This window comes from Jaculus jaculus, chromosome 10 (genome assembly GCF_020740685.1).
Source record: "Jaculus jaculus isolate mJacJac1 chromosome 10, mJacJac1.mat.Y.cur, whole genome shotgun sequence".
NCBI lineage: Eukaryota > Metazoa > Chordata > Mammalia > Rodentia > Dipodidae > Jaculus > Jaculus jaculus.
In genome coordinates this window covers 33,562,680-33,579,098 of record NC_059111.1, presented here as the reverse complement: position 1 = coordinate 33,579,098, position 16,419 = coordinate 33,562,680, and the positions used below count along the sequence as shown (strand labels likewise).

Here is a 16,419-nt window from a genome sequence, read left to right as displayed (position 1 = left end):
AGAAGCTTCTAACTTTAAATTAACAAAGATTACTTTTATTTTCTAAAAGAACCCCATTCTGTGGAAAAACTATATTTAAATACAAATTCTTTGAATAAAAAAAGTCTGTCTATATTACACACACATATATACATATATTCCAAATATATATTGTTGGGGTCTAGCCAATTATATTTTTATGTTTACACATGTTAAGAGAAAATTAATTAAATGCTGTCAGAGACCCTATGATGTATTCAAACTCTGATAACCTTAATATAATTTTAATTTCATTTACTCTTAGAGTATCCAATTTATTGTATCCAAATTATACAGAAGACATCAATCTCTAATAATAACAATATTAATTGTGTTTTGTAACTTGATAGCTGGTATTTCTTGTCAATATTTAAGGTGTCCTATAATGCAGTTAACTGAGATTAATAGTGACTCCTATTAGAGTCCCATTTTCCTTTTCTGGCTTTAAAATAATAAATGACAGTTATGTCAACAAAATCTATACAAATCTTAATTTGTAACATATCTAAGTATTCATTTTCTAGTCCAGTCAATAAAATATCTGGTCCAAAATTTTAAAAAAAGGACAAGTGTAATGTATTGTATTGTTATCTGATTTCCTCTGTAATTTGATTGTCCATTTACTTCCCCACATGGGGACCTAGTACCATACTAAGATAATAACACAGATCAAAGCCAGACATGATAATGCAGGCCTTTAATCCCAGCACTGGGGAGGCAGAGGTAGGAGAAACACCATGAGTTCAAGGCCACCCTGAGAACACATAGTGAATTCTAGGTCAGCCTGAGCCAGAGTGACAGCCTACCTCAAAAAACAAAAACAAATTAATGCTACAGATCAAGTTATTATCTAAAAATAATAGTTACAATAATTTGTATGTTAAAAACTAATTTCTCCTAGAATTAGAGCTAGCCACTTCACAAAAGTTCATAGATATAAAAACAATCTGACCAAAAGAAAAGCCAGAATTAAACAATAATAAACTATTTTAAGCATTATAAGCTTCTAATCAAATAAAGTATTTCACAAAATAGAAATAACTGTAAACACAGGGAGAATATATGGTCAATCTAATTTTAAACATATAATGTCTAATTGGTTAAAAATGTCTTAACTTCCTTCATCTGCTGCTTTAAGTTTGTTATCTCAGACTTATTCTTGATTATATTTACCATTAAACATAACATTCCCATTATATGTCACATATACATGTTATATAAAACACAGAGGGCAAACAAGACAAAAAAAAATGAGCGTGGATCATGATGGCTAACAGATTTGACATGATCCAAGTGTTTCTTCCTTAACCGCTTTAGCAGCAACTCCTCTCTCCTGAAGATGATTTTCCTGACTGCTACTCTGCCTCATCAAAACATGATACTAGGAATGAGTCTTCCTAGCTATGTGAGACAGATTAAATAGACTATTTGGTCTGTGCATGAACATGCTTGGCCCAGAGGAGGAACTGTGAACTAAAGGTCCCAGAAAAGCACTACGTCTACTGTACCTCCTTCCAGCAAGGCTGAATGGGCTGATAAAGCTCCTGTGATCACTGAGACATAGAATGTTGCAAGATCAAAGCCAAATTACCTTGGGCTACCTTTAGCCCCTTAACAGGCATTTACTGCCTACCTCTGTGTCTGAACTAACATCAACTATCAGTTGATCAGGTGTAATCCTTTTTGGAACACAAGAACAGACCACCAGCTTACACAAACCTGAGGGTTAAGAATGTCATCAGGAAGCATCTGGGGCCTATGGTGGAAATTTCCCTGTCTGCTGTAACCTGCCTGCCTAATTAATGATCAGCCAGTGTATTTGAAAAGTGCCTTAATTTTATGACTTCGTTTTGTTCTGTAACCATAAAACCTTCATGAAATTGTTAACATATTGGAACACAGAGTTGGGGTAACCTAAATCTGTGTTCCTGGGCCAAGTCACTCATATTTGGCTGCAGAATAATCTATCTCTTATCCCCTTTGGGGTGAGACCTGTGTCTTTTGAGTCAACAGACTATAAAGCTTTCTAACATTTTCAACCAGGCCACATTTCTCCATTAAGAAATATTAACGCCTTACTGTATTTACTGTATACTATACACAGTGTAAACTTATTACATAAACATGACCTAGTAGATAACAGTTATAGAACATAAATGTATACAGTATATGTAGCATATACAGATACACCATAAATAGCATATTATGTAGTACATAGTATTGAATATAGATGCACAATATATAATACATAAATAGAAGAATACAGCAGATACAACTGCTATAGTATATCGCCATGTACCAATTTAGCAATACTAAAAGGTTTTTTAAAAAAGGATAATTCTAAGTTAGTAATATTTTCTAAAATATGTTAAATAATTTGGTAGAGTTTGATATCACACTTCCTCAACTATAACCTCTATATGGGCTTACCTTCGCAGACACAAACTCCCCACAGAGCCTCAGCTAAGGCATGAAGTAGCCTTTTTTTTTTGTTTGTTTTTCATGGTAGGGTCTCACTCTGGTCCAGGCTGACCTGGAATTCACTCTGTAGCGTCAGGGTGGCCTTGAACTCACGGCGATCCTCCTACCTCTGCCTCCCTAGTGCTGGGATTAAAGGCGTGCGCCACCACGCCCGGCTGAAGTAGCCTTTTATAGGCATAGTAGAGCTGGACATCACACTTCCCTCTTCAATCCTGGGAGTTATAATTTTCTGGAACCCGAAGCCTGAGCTCATGTAGAAGAGCCTCCAATCACTTGTGAAGGAGCATTAAGACTGCCTATCTCTGCTGCAAGCGTACTTATAACAAAATATTTTTTTCTCATGCAGCACAGGTCTGCTCTAAGGGGCATAAGGACAGCCAATGAGAGGGGCGAGCAGTTAGGATGACTGAACCCCTGGAAGTAAGAAAAAGGCAGGAGCCGGGCATGGTGGCGCACGCCTTTAATCCCAGCACTCGGGAGGCAGAGGTAGGAGGATCGCCATGAGTTCGAGGCCAGCCTGAGACTACATAGTGAATTCCAGGTCAGCCTGGGCTAGAGTAAGACCCTACCTCGAAAAAAAAAAAGAAAAAGGCAGGAAAGTTTGCACTTGCTAGAAATCAAAGATGGTCTGACTTCTCTTTTTCCTAGTTCCCTAGACCTGTTTTTCACAACCAACCAGGACCCCTCCTGGGAGGGAGGTCTTTCATAGGATTTAAACCTTGTTGTTGGTCCAGTTCAACCCCTAGAACTTAGTGTCAGGGATAGCCTCTTCCTGAGATAGCCTCTAGCCCTTACCAACCAGCTGCCCCCTGGTTCACGTGAGCTGGAAGACAGGCCCCCACTATAGGTTATAAAATACCTTTGCAAGGGGAGGACAGGCTCTCTGACCACTTGGGAACTTCCAGCTGTGAGTTTTTCCCTCAGGCCCAACTGGGCCTACTGCCAGATGGGTTGAACCCTCGCCCTTACTTTCCACATGGGTTTTTAACCCCCTCCAGCTCCTCACATGGCAGAAGCTCCTTGAACTTTCTTTTCTCCCTACAGTTTTTTCCAGGCCCTCCAGTTGGGATCTCTAACCATGTGAGTACCTTGCTTTGGCTCTGTATTCCCCTCAATAAATATAGTAATTTAATAATTACCCTTCTCAGTTGTTTTTTAAAAATTTAATTCTTTGATTAAAATTAGAAATGAACCTAGGGTTTGGGGTTAAGGGACTTCACTGAGCTCATAACACCCCTATTACACCATGAATGCAGACCCCCTAACACACACACACACACACACACACACACACACACACACACACACTCCACATTGTAAATTTACTTAATATATCCTGAGGGGTTTTTTTTGTTTGTTTTTTGTTTTTTTGCTATTACTTTTTGCTAAGTTCACTGTGCAATTCTAAAGCATGATCTGTAGAAAGACAATATCAAGTCAAGGTCAAAAGGCTGAACACTTTCCTGCACCCATCAGACTACAGAAGTAAAAGGCTCCTGCAAAGCCTCAGTGGAAGCTACTGAAACTGACAAATGACAGAGACAAGACAAAGCTCATCTGTTGGCTCAACCCCCATTATCCTGTCCTTATCAGGGTGGGCAGGTGAGGCAAAGAACCAGCTACTGAGAGGGTTTCTACAGGAGGAAAGAACAACCTCACTCTGGAGTAAGGTGGGGTAAGAAAGAGAAGAGGACTTAACAAGGAACATGACGTTGAGTCCATTCTTGCTTCCGAAAATGTTTACAGGAGAAGCAGTAGCATTTCACCAATAAGAAACATACCTACTTGAGGGTAGCTGTAGAGTCTAGTAAAGGGAAACTGAGGAATAGTCTCATGAAAACGTCAATCCAAGCTTTCTTTCATAGCTACATAATTTTGAGCTCTATGACATACAAACTACTTACTAAATCTTTACAAATTGCTAAAGAGAGAAAAGAGAGATGTAACAGTTTCATTGTTTTCCTGTCAAGGTAATCTATTCTGGGCCAACTGGATGTTTCAAAACAAGAGTTTGAGGGGTTTTTTTTTTTTTTTTCATGTTCTCAATGTATATCCTACAGTTTACTACAGTTCTTTTTAAAAATCATTTATATGTAATTACAATTTTTAATCTTTACACAGGGCTTGAGAGATAATTTTCCATTAAAATCAAGGATTCCCATGATAATTATTATTCATGGTATTTACTTTCAGAGTATTCTGTTGCTCACAGCTGGGTATTAACCTAATTTATGCATCCTTGATCAGAAAGCCAACCCCAAAGTGTTTCTTAGGTGGGGATAGTAAAGAATTGGTATCTTTACCTTGAACCTCTATTTGAGGCCAGTCCAGGTACAGTAAGAAATGGATGCTTGAGTAGTCACTCAAAGAAGCTATGCATTAAAGGAATCCCTGATGAAGCTGCTGAACAGGAACTGAGATGTGAACTCAGCATTCTGAAAGACCATGATATGTGGCCCACAGACCTCTAAGGTCACAACTGCCTTAGATAAAATAAGGCTACAGTAAGGCTTTCCAAAGGCTGCATTATGCATGATACAATCTAATGAAAGATTTCAGCATTTACATTAAAAAACCATGCCTGTGCAAAACATCCTTTCAAAGGAAGAGAAGGGCTTATGGATTTTAATGTGACTGAATTCAAAAAATTCATCAGTTTGGCTTTTTCATTCTGTACTGTTAAGAAATATTACTTAAGTTTCAGTATGATATCAAAGAACAACCACTTATCTAAAAAGACTGTTACAATATGCATCCATTTTCTAAACACTGTGAACATCTATATGCAGCTGGAATTTCCAAGTATTTACCAACCATAACAGTATACTACAGGAGACTGAATTCAGGGCAGGAGCTAGTTGGCCTCTGCTAAGCCAGATACCAAAGAAACTCACAAATAGTGTGTAAGCCATTTTTATTGACTTGTTTTTGGTTTGGAAAAAACATTTGGTATTAAAAAAATCATAAAATACTATGTAAAAAGTTGTTTATTATTTAAATGAAGTAGAAATATTTTTAAATGTTCTAAATTTTAATTTCTAATGTGGTAAACATCAATAGAAAAAAACAACAAATAAAAGCTTTTGTTTGGAAGAGGTTGTTAATTTTTATGGATATAAACGGGTCATGGGAGCAAAAGTGTGAAAACTACTACATTATTTGGTTAAAAAATGTCTTTATGCTTTTAAAATTAGTTTTATTTAAGTATTAAGTATTGAATTAATGGGTACAGGAACTAATATTAAAATAAATATATATAAATGAGGTCTGGAGAGATGGCTTAGCAGTTAAAGCACTAGCCTACAAAGTCTAAAGACAAAGGTTCAATTTTCCAGGTCCCATGTAAGCCAGGTGCACATGGTGGCACATGCATCTGGAATTTGTCTACAGTGGCTAGAGGCTCTGGCACACCCATTCTCTTTCTCTCCCTCACTGTCTCTAATAAATCAATAAAAATAAAAACTTTTTAAAAAAATGAGATGACTACTTTCATAGGATTCTATTTGATAAACTGTGAATAATGAAGGTTTGAGGAGATACACTAAGCCTAATTTAAACCATTATGCCATATATACATGTATCAAAAGATAACATGGTATACCATTAATATGTATAATTTTTATGCTTTATATATCACTTAATACATTTTAAGTAAAAATTCAAATAAATAAAATACCATTTATGAGAAACATAAATGAACAAATTTGTTGAAGTAAAAGCCCAAATAAAGTATCAAGTCATTCTAAGAATTAAATAGGTAGTCTGGTTCAGTTGGCTGCCATTTGTTCAGCACTTAAAAGTTCTCCATCCCTGTGATATGACCTGGGATTAGAGAAAGCCATACCACTGGCAGACTGATTATGTGAAGAAGAACGTCTGTGAGAAAGCCACTGGCTATCTATGTCTCTTACCAAGTATCCATTCCTAGGCTAACTAGTTCTTGGTTACTGCTCAAATCAAACAGGAAAATCAAGCTGCACCTAGCCTGCAGGTCCATGTTCAGAGGGACAGATTGTCGAAGCACAGCCAGTTCAAGATATACTGGAAGAATGTCTCCTCCTCTACCCTAAAGAATGCAACTGAAGACAGTAATAAGAATTGTGGACTGGGGCTGGAGAGATGGCTTAGTGGGTAGGCGCTTGCCTGTGAAGCCTAAGAACTCCAGGTTCGAGGTATTCCCTGGGACCCATATAAGGCAGGTGCACAGGTGGCACATGCACCTGGAGTTCATTTGCAGTGGCTGGAGGCCCTGGCGTGCCCATTCTCTATCTACCTGCCTCTGTCACTCTCAAATAAATAAATAAAAATTAAACCAAAAAAAATTTTTTTAAAAGAATTGTGGAGTGAAATGCTTCATAAACATATAAAGTTGCCTTCCCCAAGTTTCAGCTTAAGCTGTAAAGTAAAAATATTGGGCTGTAGAGATGGCTTAGCAGTTAAGGCATTTGCCTGCAAAGCCTAAGAACCTAGGTTTGATGCCCCAGTATCCACAAAAACCAGATATACAAAGTGGCCCATGCATCTGGAGTTCATTTGCAGTGACTACAGGGCCTGGCATGCACATTCTCTCTCCCTGTCTGTCTCCTCTCTCTCTCTCTGCTTATAAATAAAAAAATAAAAATAAAATAAAATATAACCTAAAATATTAAAAAATAAATAAATAAAACTCCCACCCAAATCCAGCACCATACAGACAGCCACTCTGAGGAAAAAGCCCAGGACTTGCAGAAAGCACTACTAGGAAGCCACTGCAATGTCAAGTGACAGGCAGCACTTTCAGCTTGTAGTGATTGGACAAAACACCACACCATAGCCTAGCCTTTTCACACAACCAATTACTGGCGCTGACTATCTTCAATTACTTAGATTTTTCAGTGTGGTGGTTTGATTCAGGTGTCCCCCATAAACTCAAGTGTTCAAAATACTTGGTACCCAGCTGATGGAGATTTGAGGATTAACACCTCCTGGAAGCAGCATATTGTTGGAGGCAGGCTTATGGGTGTTATAGCCAGTTCCCCCTTGGCAGTGTTTGGCACACTCTCCTGTTGCTATTGTCCACCTGATGTTGACCAGGAAGTGATGTCCAACCTCTGCTCATGTCATCATTTTCTCTGCCATCATGGAGCTTCCCCCTCAAGCCTATAAGCCAAAATAAACTTCTTTGTTTCCCACAAGCTGCTCCTGGTTGGGTGATTTCTACCAGCAATGCAAACCTGACTGCAACAAACAGATAATTTAATGCTAGAATAATGTGAAAATAAAATGATGCACAAAAATAAAAGCTAAGTTTCATAGCAAAGGTCAAGCTCAAGAGTACAAGTTTAAATTCTGGACTGACTAGTAATATTATGAAAAATATAGCTGTACATAATGATGAGAAGGGAAAGAGTAGGCTAAAGATGAGAGCGCAATCACCCTAGGTGGCTGCAGATGCTACACCATTCAGAAGAGTGCCAGGGTGGAGTGACAGCAAACATGAGATTACTCATTTAACAGAAGTAGGTACATAATTTCATATTAAATATCGATTCAATATAATTTCAATTTAAATCTATCTAATTGTGAAGCAAAGATCTTGTAAACCCATGATATTAAAAAAATATCTTCTGGGCTGGGGAGATGGCCTAGCGGTTGAGCGCTTGCCTGTGAAGCCTAAGGACCCCGGTTCGAGGCTCGGTTCCCCAGGTCCCACGTTAGCCAGATGCACAAGGGGGCGCACGCGTCTGGAGTTCGTTTGCAGAGGCTGGAAGCCCTGGCGCGCCCATTCTCTCTCTCTCCCTCTATCTGTCTTTCTCTCTGTGTCTGTCGCTCTCAATTAAATAAATAAAAAATGAACAAAAAAATTTAAAAAATAAAAAAATATCTTCTAAAACCAAATCATTTCATGTGCATAAAACATGTACATGCCTTTGTAAAACTATTTCCTTTGTGTGTGTACAGGCATATAGGTGCCACATCACATGTGTGAAATTTAGGGGCAATCCTACTTTTTTTTGAGATAGTTCCTATCTTTGTGGCATTGGAAAGGCCACACTAGATGCCCTGTGTTTTCAGGATCATCCTAATGCCGTTGTTTTAAGTGTAGTGGAATTACAGAAGTTATGTGCCACTTCTGAGTCTGGCTTTAGGCAGCTGCTAGGGATATGAACTCCAGTTGGCATGTTTATGGAGCCAGTACCTTTAACCATTAAGCCATGTTTCTAGCCCCATGAAATTAATTTCTATAATAGAAGCTTTGAAATTCAAGAACAAAACATGAGAAATAATCTTCTAAAAAAATTGTAGCTGGGCATGGTGGTATATGCCTTTAAACCCAGCACTCAAGAGGCCAAAGTAGGACACTGGTTTGAAAGCCAGATGTACAAAGTGATGCATGCATCTGGAGTTCATTTGCCAAGGCAAGAAGCCCTGTTGCACTCATCCTCTCTTTAATAAGTAAATATACAACCTTAAGTCATCTCTGATTTGTTAGTGGGAAAAGCAATACTAAAAACAGCTTTCCTCTAAGCAAATGCCAACTTGCAGCAGGCTGTCTAACCAGAGCCCCTTGATGATGCCCCCAGTGCTAGGCAAACCCCAGACAGCTCACAAAGAAGGCTTTACCTTAATTCTTCTCTCAGTGTCATCTAACTTTAACTCTGCTGAAACGAGCTTCTTGGCCAAATCGTCTCTTTCTGGCAAGTGTCTAGCTTCTGAGATCTTTTTCAGCTTCTGTAAGGAAAATTTTGTCTTACATAGTTCCCCTTCGGTATCTTTCACCCTTTTCTCCGTCGCCCGTTCTTTCTCTTGAGATTTCCTTAGGCGTTCTTTGAGTGCTGTAATCTCATTGTTATGACGAAGAATAAGTTGCGAGATTTCACTTTCTGCATCTTCAAACTTATTCAGGGCTTTCTCCTGTCTGTACTGAAGCCTTTTCAAAGCCTTGTTTTCCTTGAGTAGCTCTGTTAACCTGACCTGGAGTTCAGATACCTCGTTCTGCAGCTCGGTGATTTTGAGCCGTCTGGCAGAAAGAACCCGCTTTGTAACAAGGTCGGGATCTTTCCGAAGGGGCTCTCTGTTGAGACTTTGGGAGCGAAATCCCACCTGGACTCCCTTCTTGGTTTGTGCACCCTTAGGGCTTTGCTTCCTAGGGGCTGCAAGAGAAATAGTAATAATATTAAGTCAAAGTGACCCCCAAAGATGGTTGTCAACTACTCAGCAAAACAGGTGAATCCATAGTATTCTTCAGTCTTTGTTCCTAAAAACATGATTTTATAATATTTAAAGACCAGAGATTTTTTTAGAGGTCTTGGTATGTTTCTATTTAAAAAGGCCTGAGATCTTCTAAGAAAAAAAAAGTTCAGATTATTTGGATTCATCAAAAATTATATCCAGTGGTTTATATGGAATTATTCTACTATAAGATGGCAGTATCAGGCTCTAGCTAGTTTTAACTTTATGGGTAAGACTGCAAATAAGAGTTCAAAGGTGCCATCCACAAGACAAACACTGGACAGAACACTGTGCTATACAAATCACTTGTGCCAACACAACACAGTTTGGATTATTTGCAGTGTAAAAATACTTATTTCCTCTAAACTAATTATGACTCTTTATTTTATTTTGGGGAAAACAGTAGGACAGCATTTATACAATAAGGATTTGGGCCCCAAATTGACCACTAACTCCTTGGCAGTTTAATTAAGCCTTTCCAATTCATTTCCCGCCCCTAGAAATAAGACAGCATCACTTACATAAACTGGTGTTTTTATTCACATGAAGCAGGAATGTTCAACAGACTTTTACCCAGCAGTCTCTGACTCTAGGAAGAATTTTCATCCCATTTCCCAGAGACTAAAAATGGATAAAAGAAACACAGATATGTTTCTTGGAGACTATTTTGTGACATAGGGTCTCATGGAGTTCAGGCTGCCTTCAAATTCAATAGGTACCCAAGGATGACCTTGACCTTCTGATACAACTGCCCCCACTTCCCGAGTGCTCAGACTGTAGGGGTCACCACCATGCCTGGCTCTCAGGGGGTTTCTTTTATGGGATACTCAAATAAAAATCATCTGACAAAATTGAAAAATAAGAAACCATATCCCAATAAATAAATATATGAAATCCTTAAAGCATATGTATTAAGTTACAAAAGTTTGGAATGTTTTCAGTTTTATTAAAAGTTCAAGGCTCAATAGATGTCTTTCAACAGAAGAATGGATAATAAAGATGTATACATTTACACAATGGAGTTCTGTTCAGCAGTAAAGAAAAATGAAATTATGAAATTTGCAAGGAAATGGATGAACTGGAAAGGATTATACTAAGTGAGGTAACCCAGGTCCAGAAAGCCAAATGTTACATGTTTTCTCTCTTAAGTGGATCCTAGCTAAAAATGTTCAGACCTGTGTATGAGTTGCAATAAAAATCGGTAGCAGAGGGCAGTAAGCTAGGAAAGGGCTATAAGAGAGGGAGTGGAGTGTTGGACTTAAGGGGATGGAACTGTACATATGTAGGTAGATGGACAGATTACTGCATGTGGAATGGCCTAAGCAAGGTTAGGGGAAGAGATTGAGTAAAAAGAAATGTAGGGGGAGGGGTAATCAAAATCCAGGATATTGTGAATAAGCCACATGTTAACCTACTTTTTTGGATAATGACATAGCTAGAAGCCATAGCCTAGAAAAATTTCAGTACCAGGGATGGGATACCTTCCAGTGAGTTGTTGGCCAAGGAGCTTCTTTATGCCCCCAAGTTATTACAGGCTATTGCCAAGGCTCATGGTTTCCCACCAGGAATAGATGGTAACACCCGAATGCTGAAGACTCTGCATGCCTGGGCTGCAAGGTCACTGAGAAATCAAACTGGGGCTGAGCTGAAAACCTTCTCCAGCTGACAGAAAGCTGGAAAAAGCTACACTGTATGCAGCCTTATGGGAGACAGAAACCATTAGTGGTAAAAGTAGCAGACACTGCAAGCCTCAAGTTTGGGCAGCCAGGCCAAACAAGCCAATGGGTGTAATAGTGGCATGTCTGATATGGGGGAAAACAACTGCTCTCCAATTGGACTGGAGACCCATTCTATTGGAGGAAATACATGCCTGGTACTGAAAACCTAATCAAAAGCCTATGGTAAGGGGGGCTCATGAGAATTAGGAGAGTAATGCCTGATCTTGTCTGGCTAAATGCATATACTTTGCTCATCAAAATGCTCTGTAAGCACTTCATTTAATATTCCTACCCATATATTAATGCTACTCTGACATTTGGTTAGAGAAGCTTCCCTTTTCAAATGGTAGTAAACTATTGGTATATCCCAAAAGGCACCATAGTGCTGAGAAGAAGTGATAGAGCACTAAAACATTTCTATCACACCTTCCAAGACTCAGGGTCCATTGCAGAAGAAATGGAGAAAAGAATGTAAGAGCCAAAGGAAGGGAAGGACTGCTTACAATGCAATCAACCTGAAAGAAATTGGCCTCAGTATCCATGACCTCACAGTGCCTAGCACTATATTCACAAGACTCTTATAACAGGAAGAAAAGATGATGACATCAAAATAAGAGAGACTAATGGAGAGAGGGAGGGGATATGATGGAGTATAGATCTGTGAAGGGGAAAGGAGGGGAGGAGAGGAAATTATCATGGTTTATTTTCTATAAATATGAAAGCTGTCAATAAAAAGGAAACAAAAACAAAAAAAAGATGGAAAAAAAAAGTTCAAGACTCAATATATACATATACCAGCTCTTTAAAAGAGGAGGTGTCTAATGTCTGTCAGAGCTAAAAGAAAACAACTTCCCAGGTAACTGCAACTATTTCCAAGGAGGAAATGCATTACAGGGCAAAAGGAAAATGAAGAAAGACTGAGGAGAATTCTCAGCCCTCCCATCCCTTCCTTTCCCCTCCTCTCTCTTCTTCCTCTTCCCTTCCCTCTTTCTCCACACCCCTCCCTGTCCCTTCTCAGCAACTATGGATACTTGATCATTATGTAAACAAGAAACCAGAACAGGTAACTTTTACAATTTAACACTATAAAGTTTTATATAAAAAATGGACAACTTTACAAAGCTGTTTTGAATATGAACTGATTTGGAAATTCAGCTCGACAGCTACCTGAATGCATGACAGGAAATGGAGAAGGGAACGGAGATGGGAAAGCTCAGCTGCCTTCTGAAACTATGCTATCAACACGCAGCCAAACTACTCCACAATCAATATTATAGTTCCCATATGTAGAAATGACAAAATTCTGGATAAATGGGTTAAGTAAAATTTCACCTATTTCTTTTCTCAACACTTGGGAATACAAAATGATGAGTAAGTTGCACTGTATTTCCACTGGACCACACTGCTTTAGAATTTAGTTTTGAACCTGGAGTAACCATTAGTTCAACTTTTGTTCATTCCCAATAACTGAGCTAGAAGAGTTTTAAGTTTTACAGTATGTAATTAGCTCCTGGATGACAGAACTTTACACATTAAAATGATCATGGATAAAGATAAATGGCAACTGTTCAAAATCTATTTTTTGTCATGCTAGGGATTAAATCATGTCCTCACATCTGCTAATTTACCTTTGCTTATTTTTTTTTAATTTTTTTTGGTTTATTTTTATTTATTTGTTTGAGAGTGACAGACAGAGAAAGAGGCAGAGAGAGAGAAAGAGAGAATGGGTGCGCCAGGGCTTCCAGCCACTGCAGACGAATTCCAGATGCGTGCACCCCCTTGTGCATCTGGCTAACGTGGGTCCTGGGGAATCAAGCCTTGAACCGTGGTCCTTAGGCTTCACAGGCAAGCACTTAACCTCTAAGCCATCTCTCCAGCCCCTACCTTTGATTATTATGTATAAAGTAAGATGCTCAGAAAACAAGATTTTGTGCAAATAGCAACTTCTTTAATTAGAGAAGTTAAAACCTACATATAAGAATCAGAATAAAAAATTCTTCACAAATCCAATATTTCAATTATTCAGTCAGATGTAAAATGGTTTTTATAAACTTTAGGACATCCTTAAAAATCTGAAAATTTGCTTTCTAGTATATTCAGTGTTCTTAAAAATGGACTATTAATCCAAATACTTATTTCCTATCTATTACTTCATTCATTCATTCATCAAGATGAAATGTAGAATGAATAGAAAAAGAGAGAGAACTGGCAACTGTATATGTCACTTTTTAACTCCTCTTCATTAGGCCCAACCAAAAATTGAGTAAAATAGTCTTTTTATTTTACCTTCTGATGTTAAAAATACAAGTGTGACTTGTTTTTAAAATGTAGTAAAAAAAAAAAATCTATATATCAACCAAAAAAAAAAAAGAAAAAAAATCAAGACAGGTTCATATTGCTAATAAAATAAACAAAACAATAAATATGGAATACATTAAAGGGTACAATCAAATTATTATTAAGTTATATTTCGTGTGTAAATTATAATAGAATTCAAAATAAATATACTGAACATTTAAATGAAGAAGAATATGTATCAAAAATGCAAATTCAAGTGTCTATAGTGTTAGTTTGGGGGTAGCATGGTAGGTAACACAAGCCTGCAGGCAGGAGGATCAGGAACTAATGGGCATTCTTGGCTACACAGGGAGGCCTAGACGACCCTAGGCTTCACTGATAACATCTCAAGGGGAGAAGAGGGCTGAAGAGCTGGCAGGGCAGGTAAGTGCACTTTCTACATAAGCATAAAGGACTGAGGCGGTCTAAGATTCCCAGTGTTCAAGTCTCCAAACCCCATGTAAAACATCTGCACACCAGTCCTGCAAGGAAGCAGAGAGACCTGGGAAGCACTGAGGCCCTACAAGCTCCTCCAGAACCAGTAAAAAGAAACTCTGGCACAGAAACAAGACCAGGGATAGAGCAATGGAGTGGGACACCAAGCTCCACTTCAGCTTCACAGGTGAGCGTAGGAGCACTGCAAGAGCACATACACATGCATATGCCACCCCCCACACACATAGCCCAGGACCACCACCACCCTACATTACAAACATGCACACACAAACAAAGAAAAAAAAATGGTGCTTTAATCACAGGTTTTTTCCCACTAGTGATGGCAATTTAAGCCAAGAGCAATTAACTCAGTTCGGTCCTGTTGATTGGTCTAAGGAAGACAAGTTGCTACACATTTTAATTCAAAAGCTGTGCAAGTGGATTATCAGCCAGATAACTGAAATGTTCTGGTTGATGCTGGAGCTGTACACAATTCTGTCTCAGTTACCTGCTCAAATAAGGTAAGACTACAGAGTTCTCACTCTTTAATTGGATGGCTTCTGGAGAAGGAAGGAAAACTTAAAAGTATGTCTTGCTGATAATACCCTAGATATGTAAATTATTCTTGGGAACAACAAAACTTTCTAGGTCCAACCTTAAGAGATATTTGTAGCTATGCAACAGAAGTTGACCATGCTCCTTCCAGCAGAACTGTAAGTAGCAGCTTTCACCAAGCCAGATATGGAGAAAAAGTGAAACAAAGATCATGCTTGGAGAGGGAAAAAGAAAACAAAGAAAATACACTGTAATATTACCTATATGCACATTCCTGAGAAGCTAGGCTAGGAGTCCACAACAGGATTTCTTTCAAAGAGATTTATAGACTTTATAGTTTTTAATGTATAAATATTAATTTTCAAATTTAAAAAATTAAATGCAAATTACATCATTTCTTAAATCCTTTCAATGGTTAGTATCTGCAAAAATTGTCAATATAGTGTATTAACATAGGATTCAGGCTTTGCCTGCTGTTTAGAACCGTTCCTCGCCATGTAATGTAAAGGCTCAATATGCTGTGCTGCCACGGTAACTGTGCTGCAGATATTAATGGCTGCTAGTTATCATTACTCACTGCCTTGGCTTATGCTTCTACAGAGATCTGGTTACTCAGGACAATGATATTTTCTTGGCCCATATTAATTAAAGTGAAGAGATTTACAGACCATTACATAGCTAAATATGTTTCAAAAGAGTAAGTGTTTTGAATGATAATTTAGTGTACCCTTTAAGGCAGTTTAATGCAAAAATAAATTAATCTACTAGCCCATAGTCTCAAATTCCATTCCTAGCCTTACCATGAACTTTTGCAGTAAGCAATGTGCTACATACCTAGGGTAAATAATTTTATTTATTTAAAATGGCTTCTAATTAGTTAATATCAATGCATTTCATTGCTTTTTACAAAATGAAGATACAAAAAACCATAGTTGTTCTGGATTTGTTTTCGTTCTGCCTTTACACTAAGTACCTTGGAAAGTCACAGTCATTTCCTCAAGAAAAGGAGAGACAGCGGCTTCATGTTACTCTCTTCTATGTAACTCTGAATGTACAAGGGTAATTAATACATAGAAGCATAAACACATAAGCAACATCCTTATAAATGCATGAAAACACAGCCTTTCAAAATGTATCAGTCCACAGAAGGCTTTATTCACAGTTAGTTAAGCTCTCCTCATGAGCGCTCAAGCTTTGTGTGTGCTCTTTTACACACCGCTTACCTTGGTGATGCACCTGATTATCTGCTACCTGTCTCTGCGGGCTTTTCTTTCTAGCATTTGTATGCGAAGGTGGGCTGCCTGGAGAGGACTGGCCCGAAGACGGTGGTGAGGATCCAAAGTCAGATGAGTAGTAAGAGTACTGGGGCTTGCCTGCTCTCCTTTCTGGATCTAGACTTCTTGCCTGGTCCCCCATTGTTTTGAAAAATGGACTCTATTCACATAATTTCACAGATACATGAAGATGATTTTCATATCCTCTTAATGATATTTATTTCTCTGAAATCCGTCTTCACCACAATATATCCGTAATCCACAATTCACAGTAGATAGATCCGTAATCCACAATTCACCAGAAGATACACGCTATTTCCTACAATTGGAGGAGAAAAGTGGACCATCATAGTCATGAAATAGATTTTCAGTTACCACAGTGATTACCA

General features: G+C 38.3%; 1 protein-coding gene across 2 annotated transcripts in view; it reads right to left on the bottom strand.

The window, feature by feature from the left end:
* The window catches only part of Lca5 (lebercilin LCA5), a 73,249-nt gene that overhangs the window by 34,745 nt on the left and 22,085 nt on the right, over positions 1 to 16,419 (bottom strand). For both annotated transcript variants that reach the window (XM_045160043.1, XM_004660475.2), the window contains exons 2-3: positions 15,980 to 16,349; positions 9,103 to 9,632 (exon numbers count right to left, since the gene is read on the bottom strand). In XM_045160043.1, the coding sequence (XP_045015978.1) occupies positions 9,103 to 9,632; positions 15,980 to 16,172 (723 nt within the window). In that variant the 5' untranslated portion in view covers positions 16,173 to 16,349. The remainder of the gene's footprint in view (positions 1 to 9,102; positions 9,633 to 15,979; positions 16,350 to 16,419) is intronic.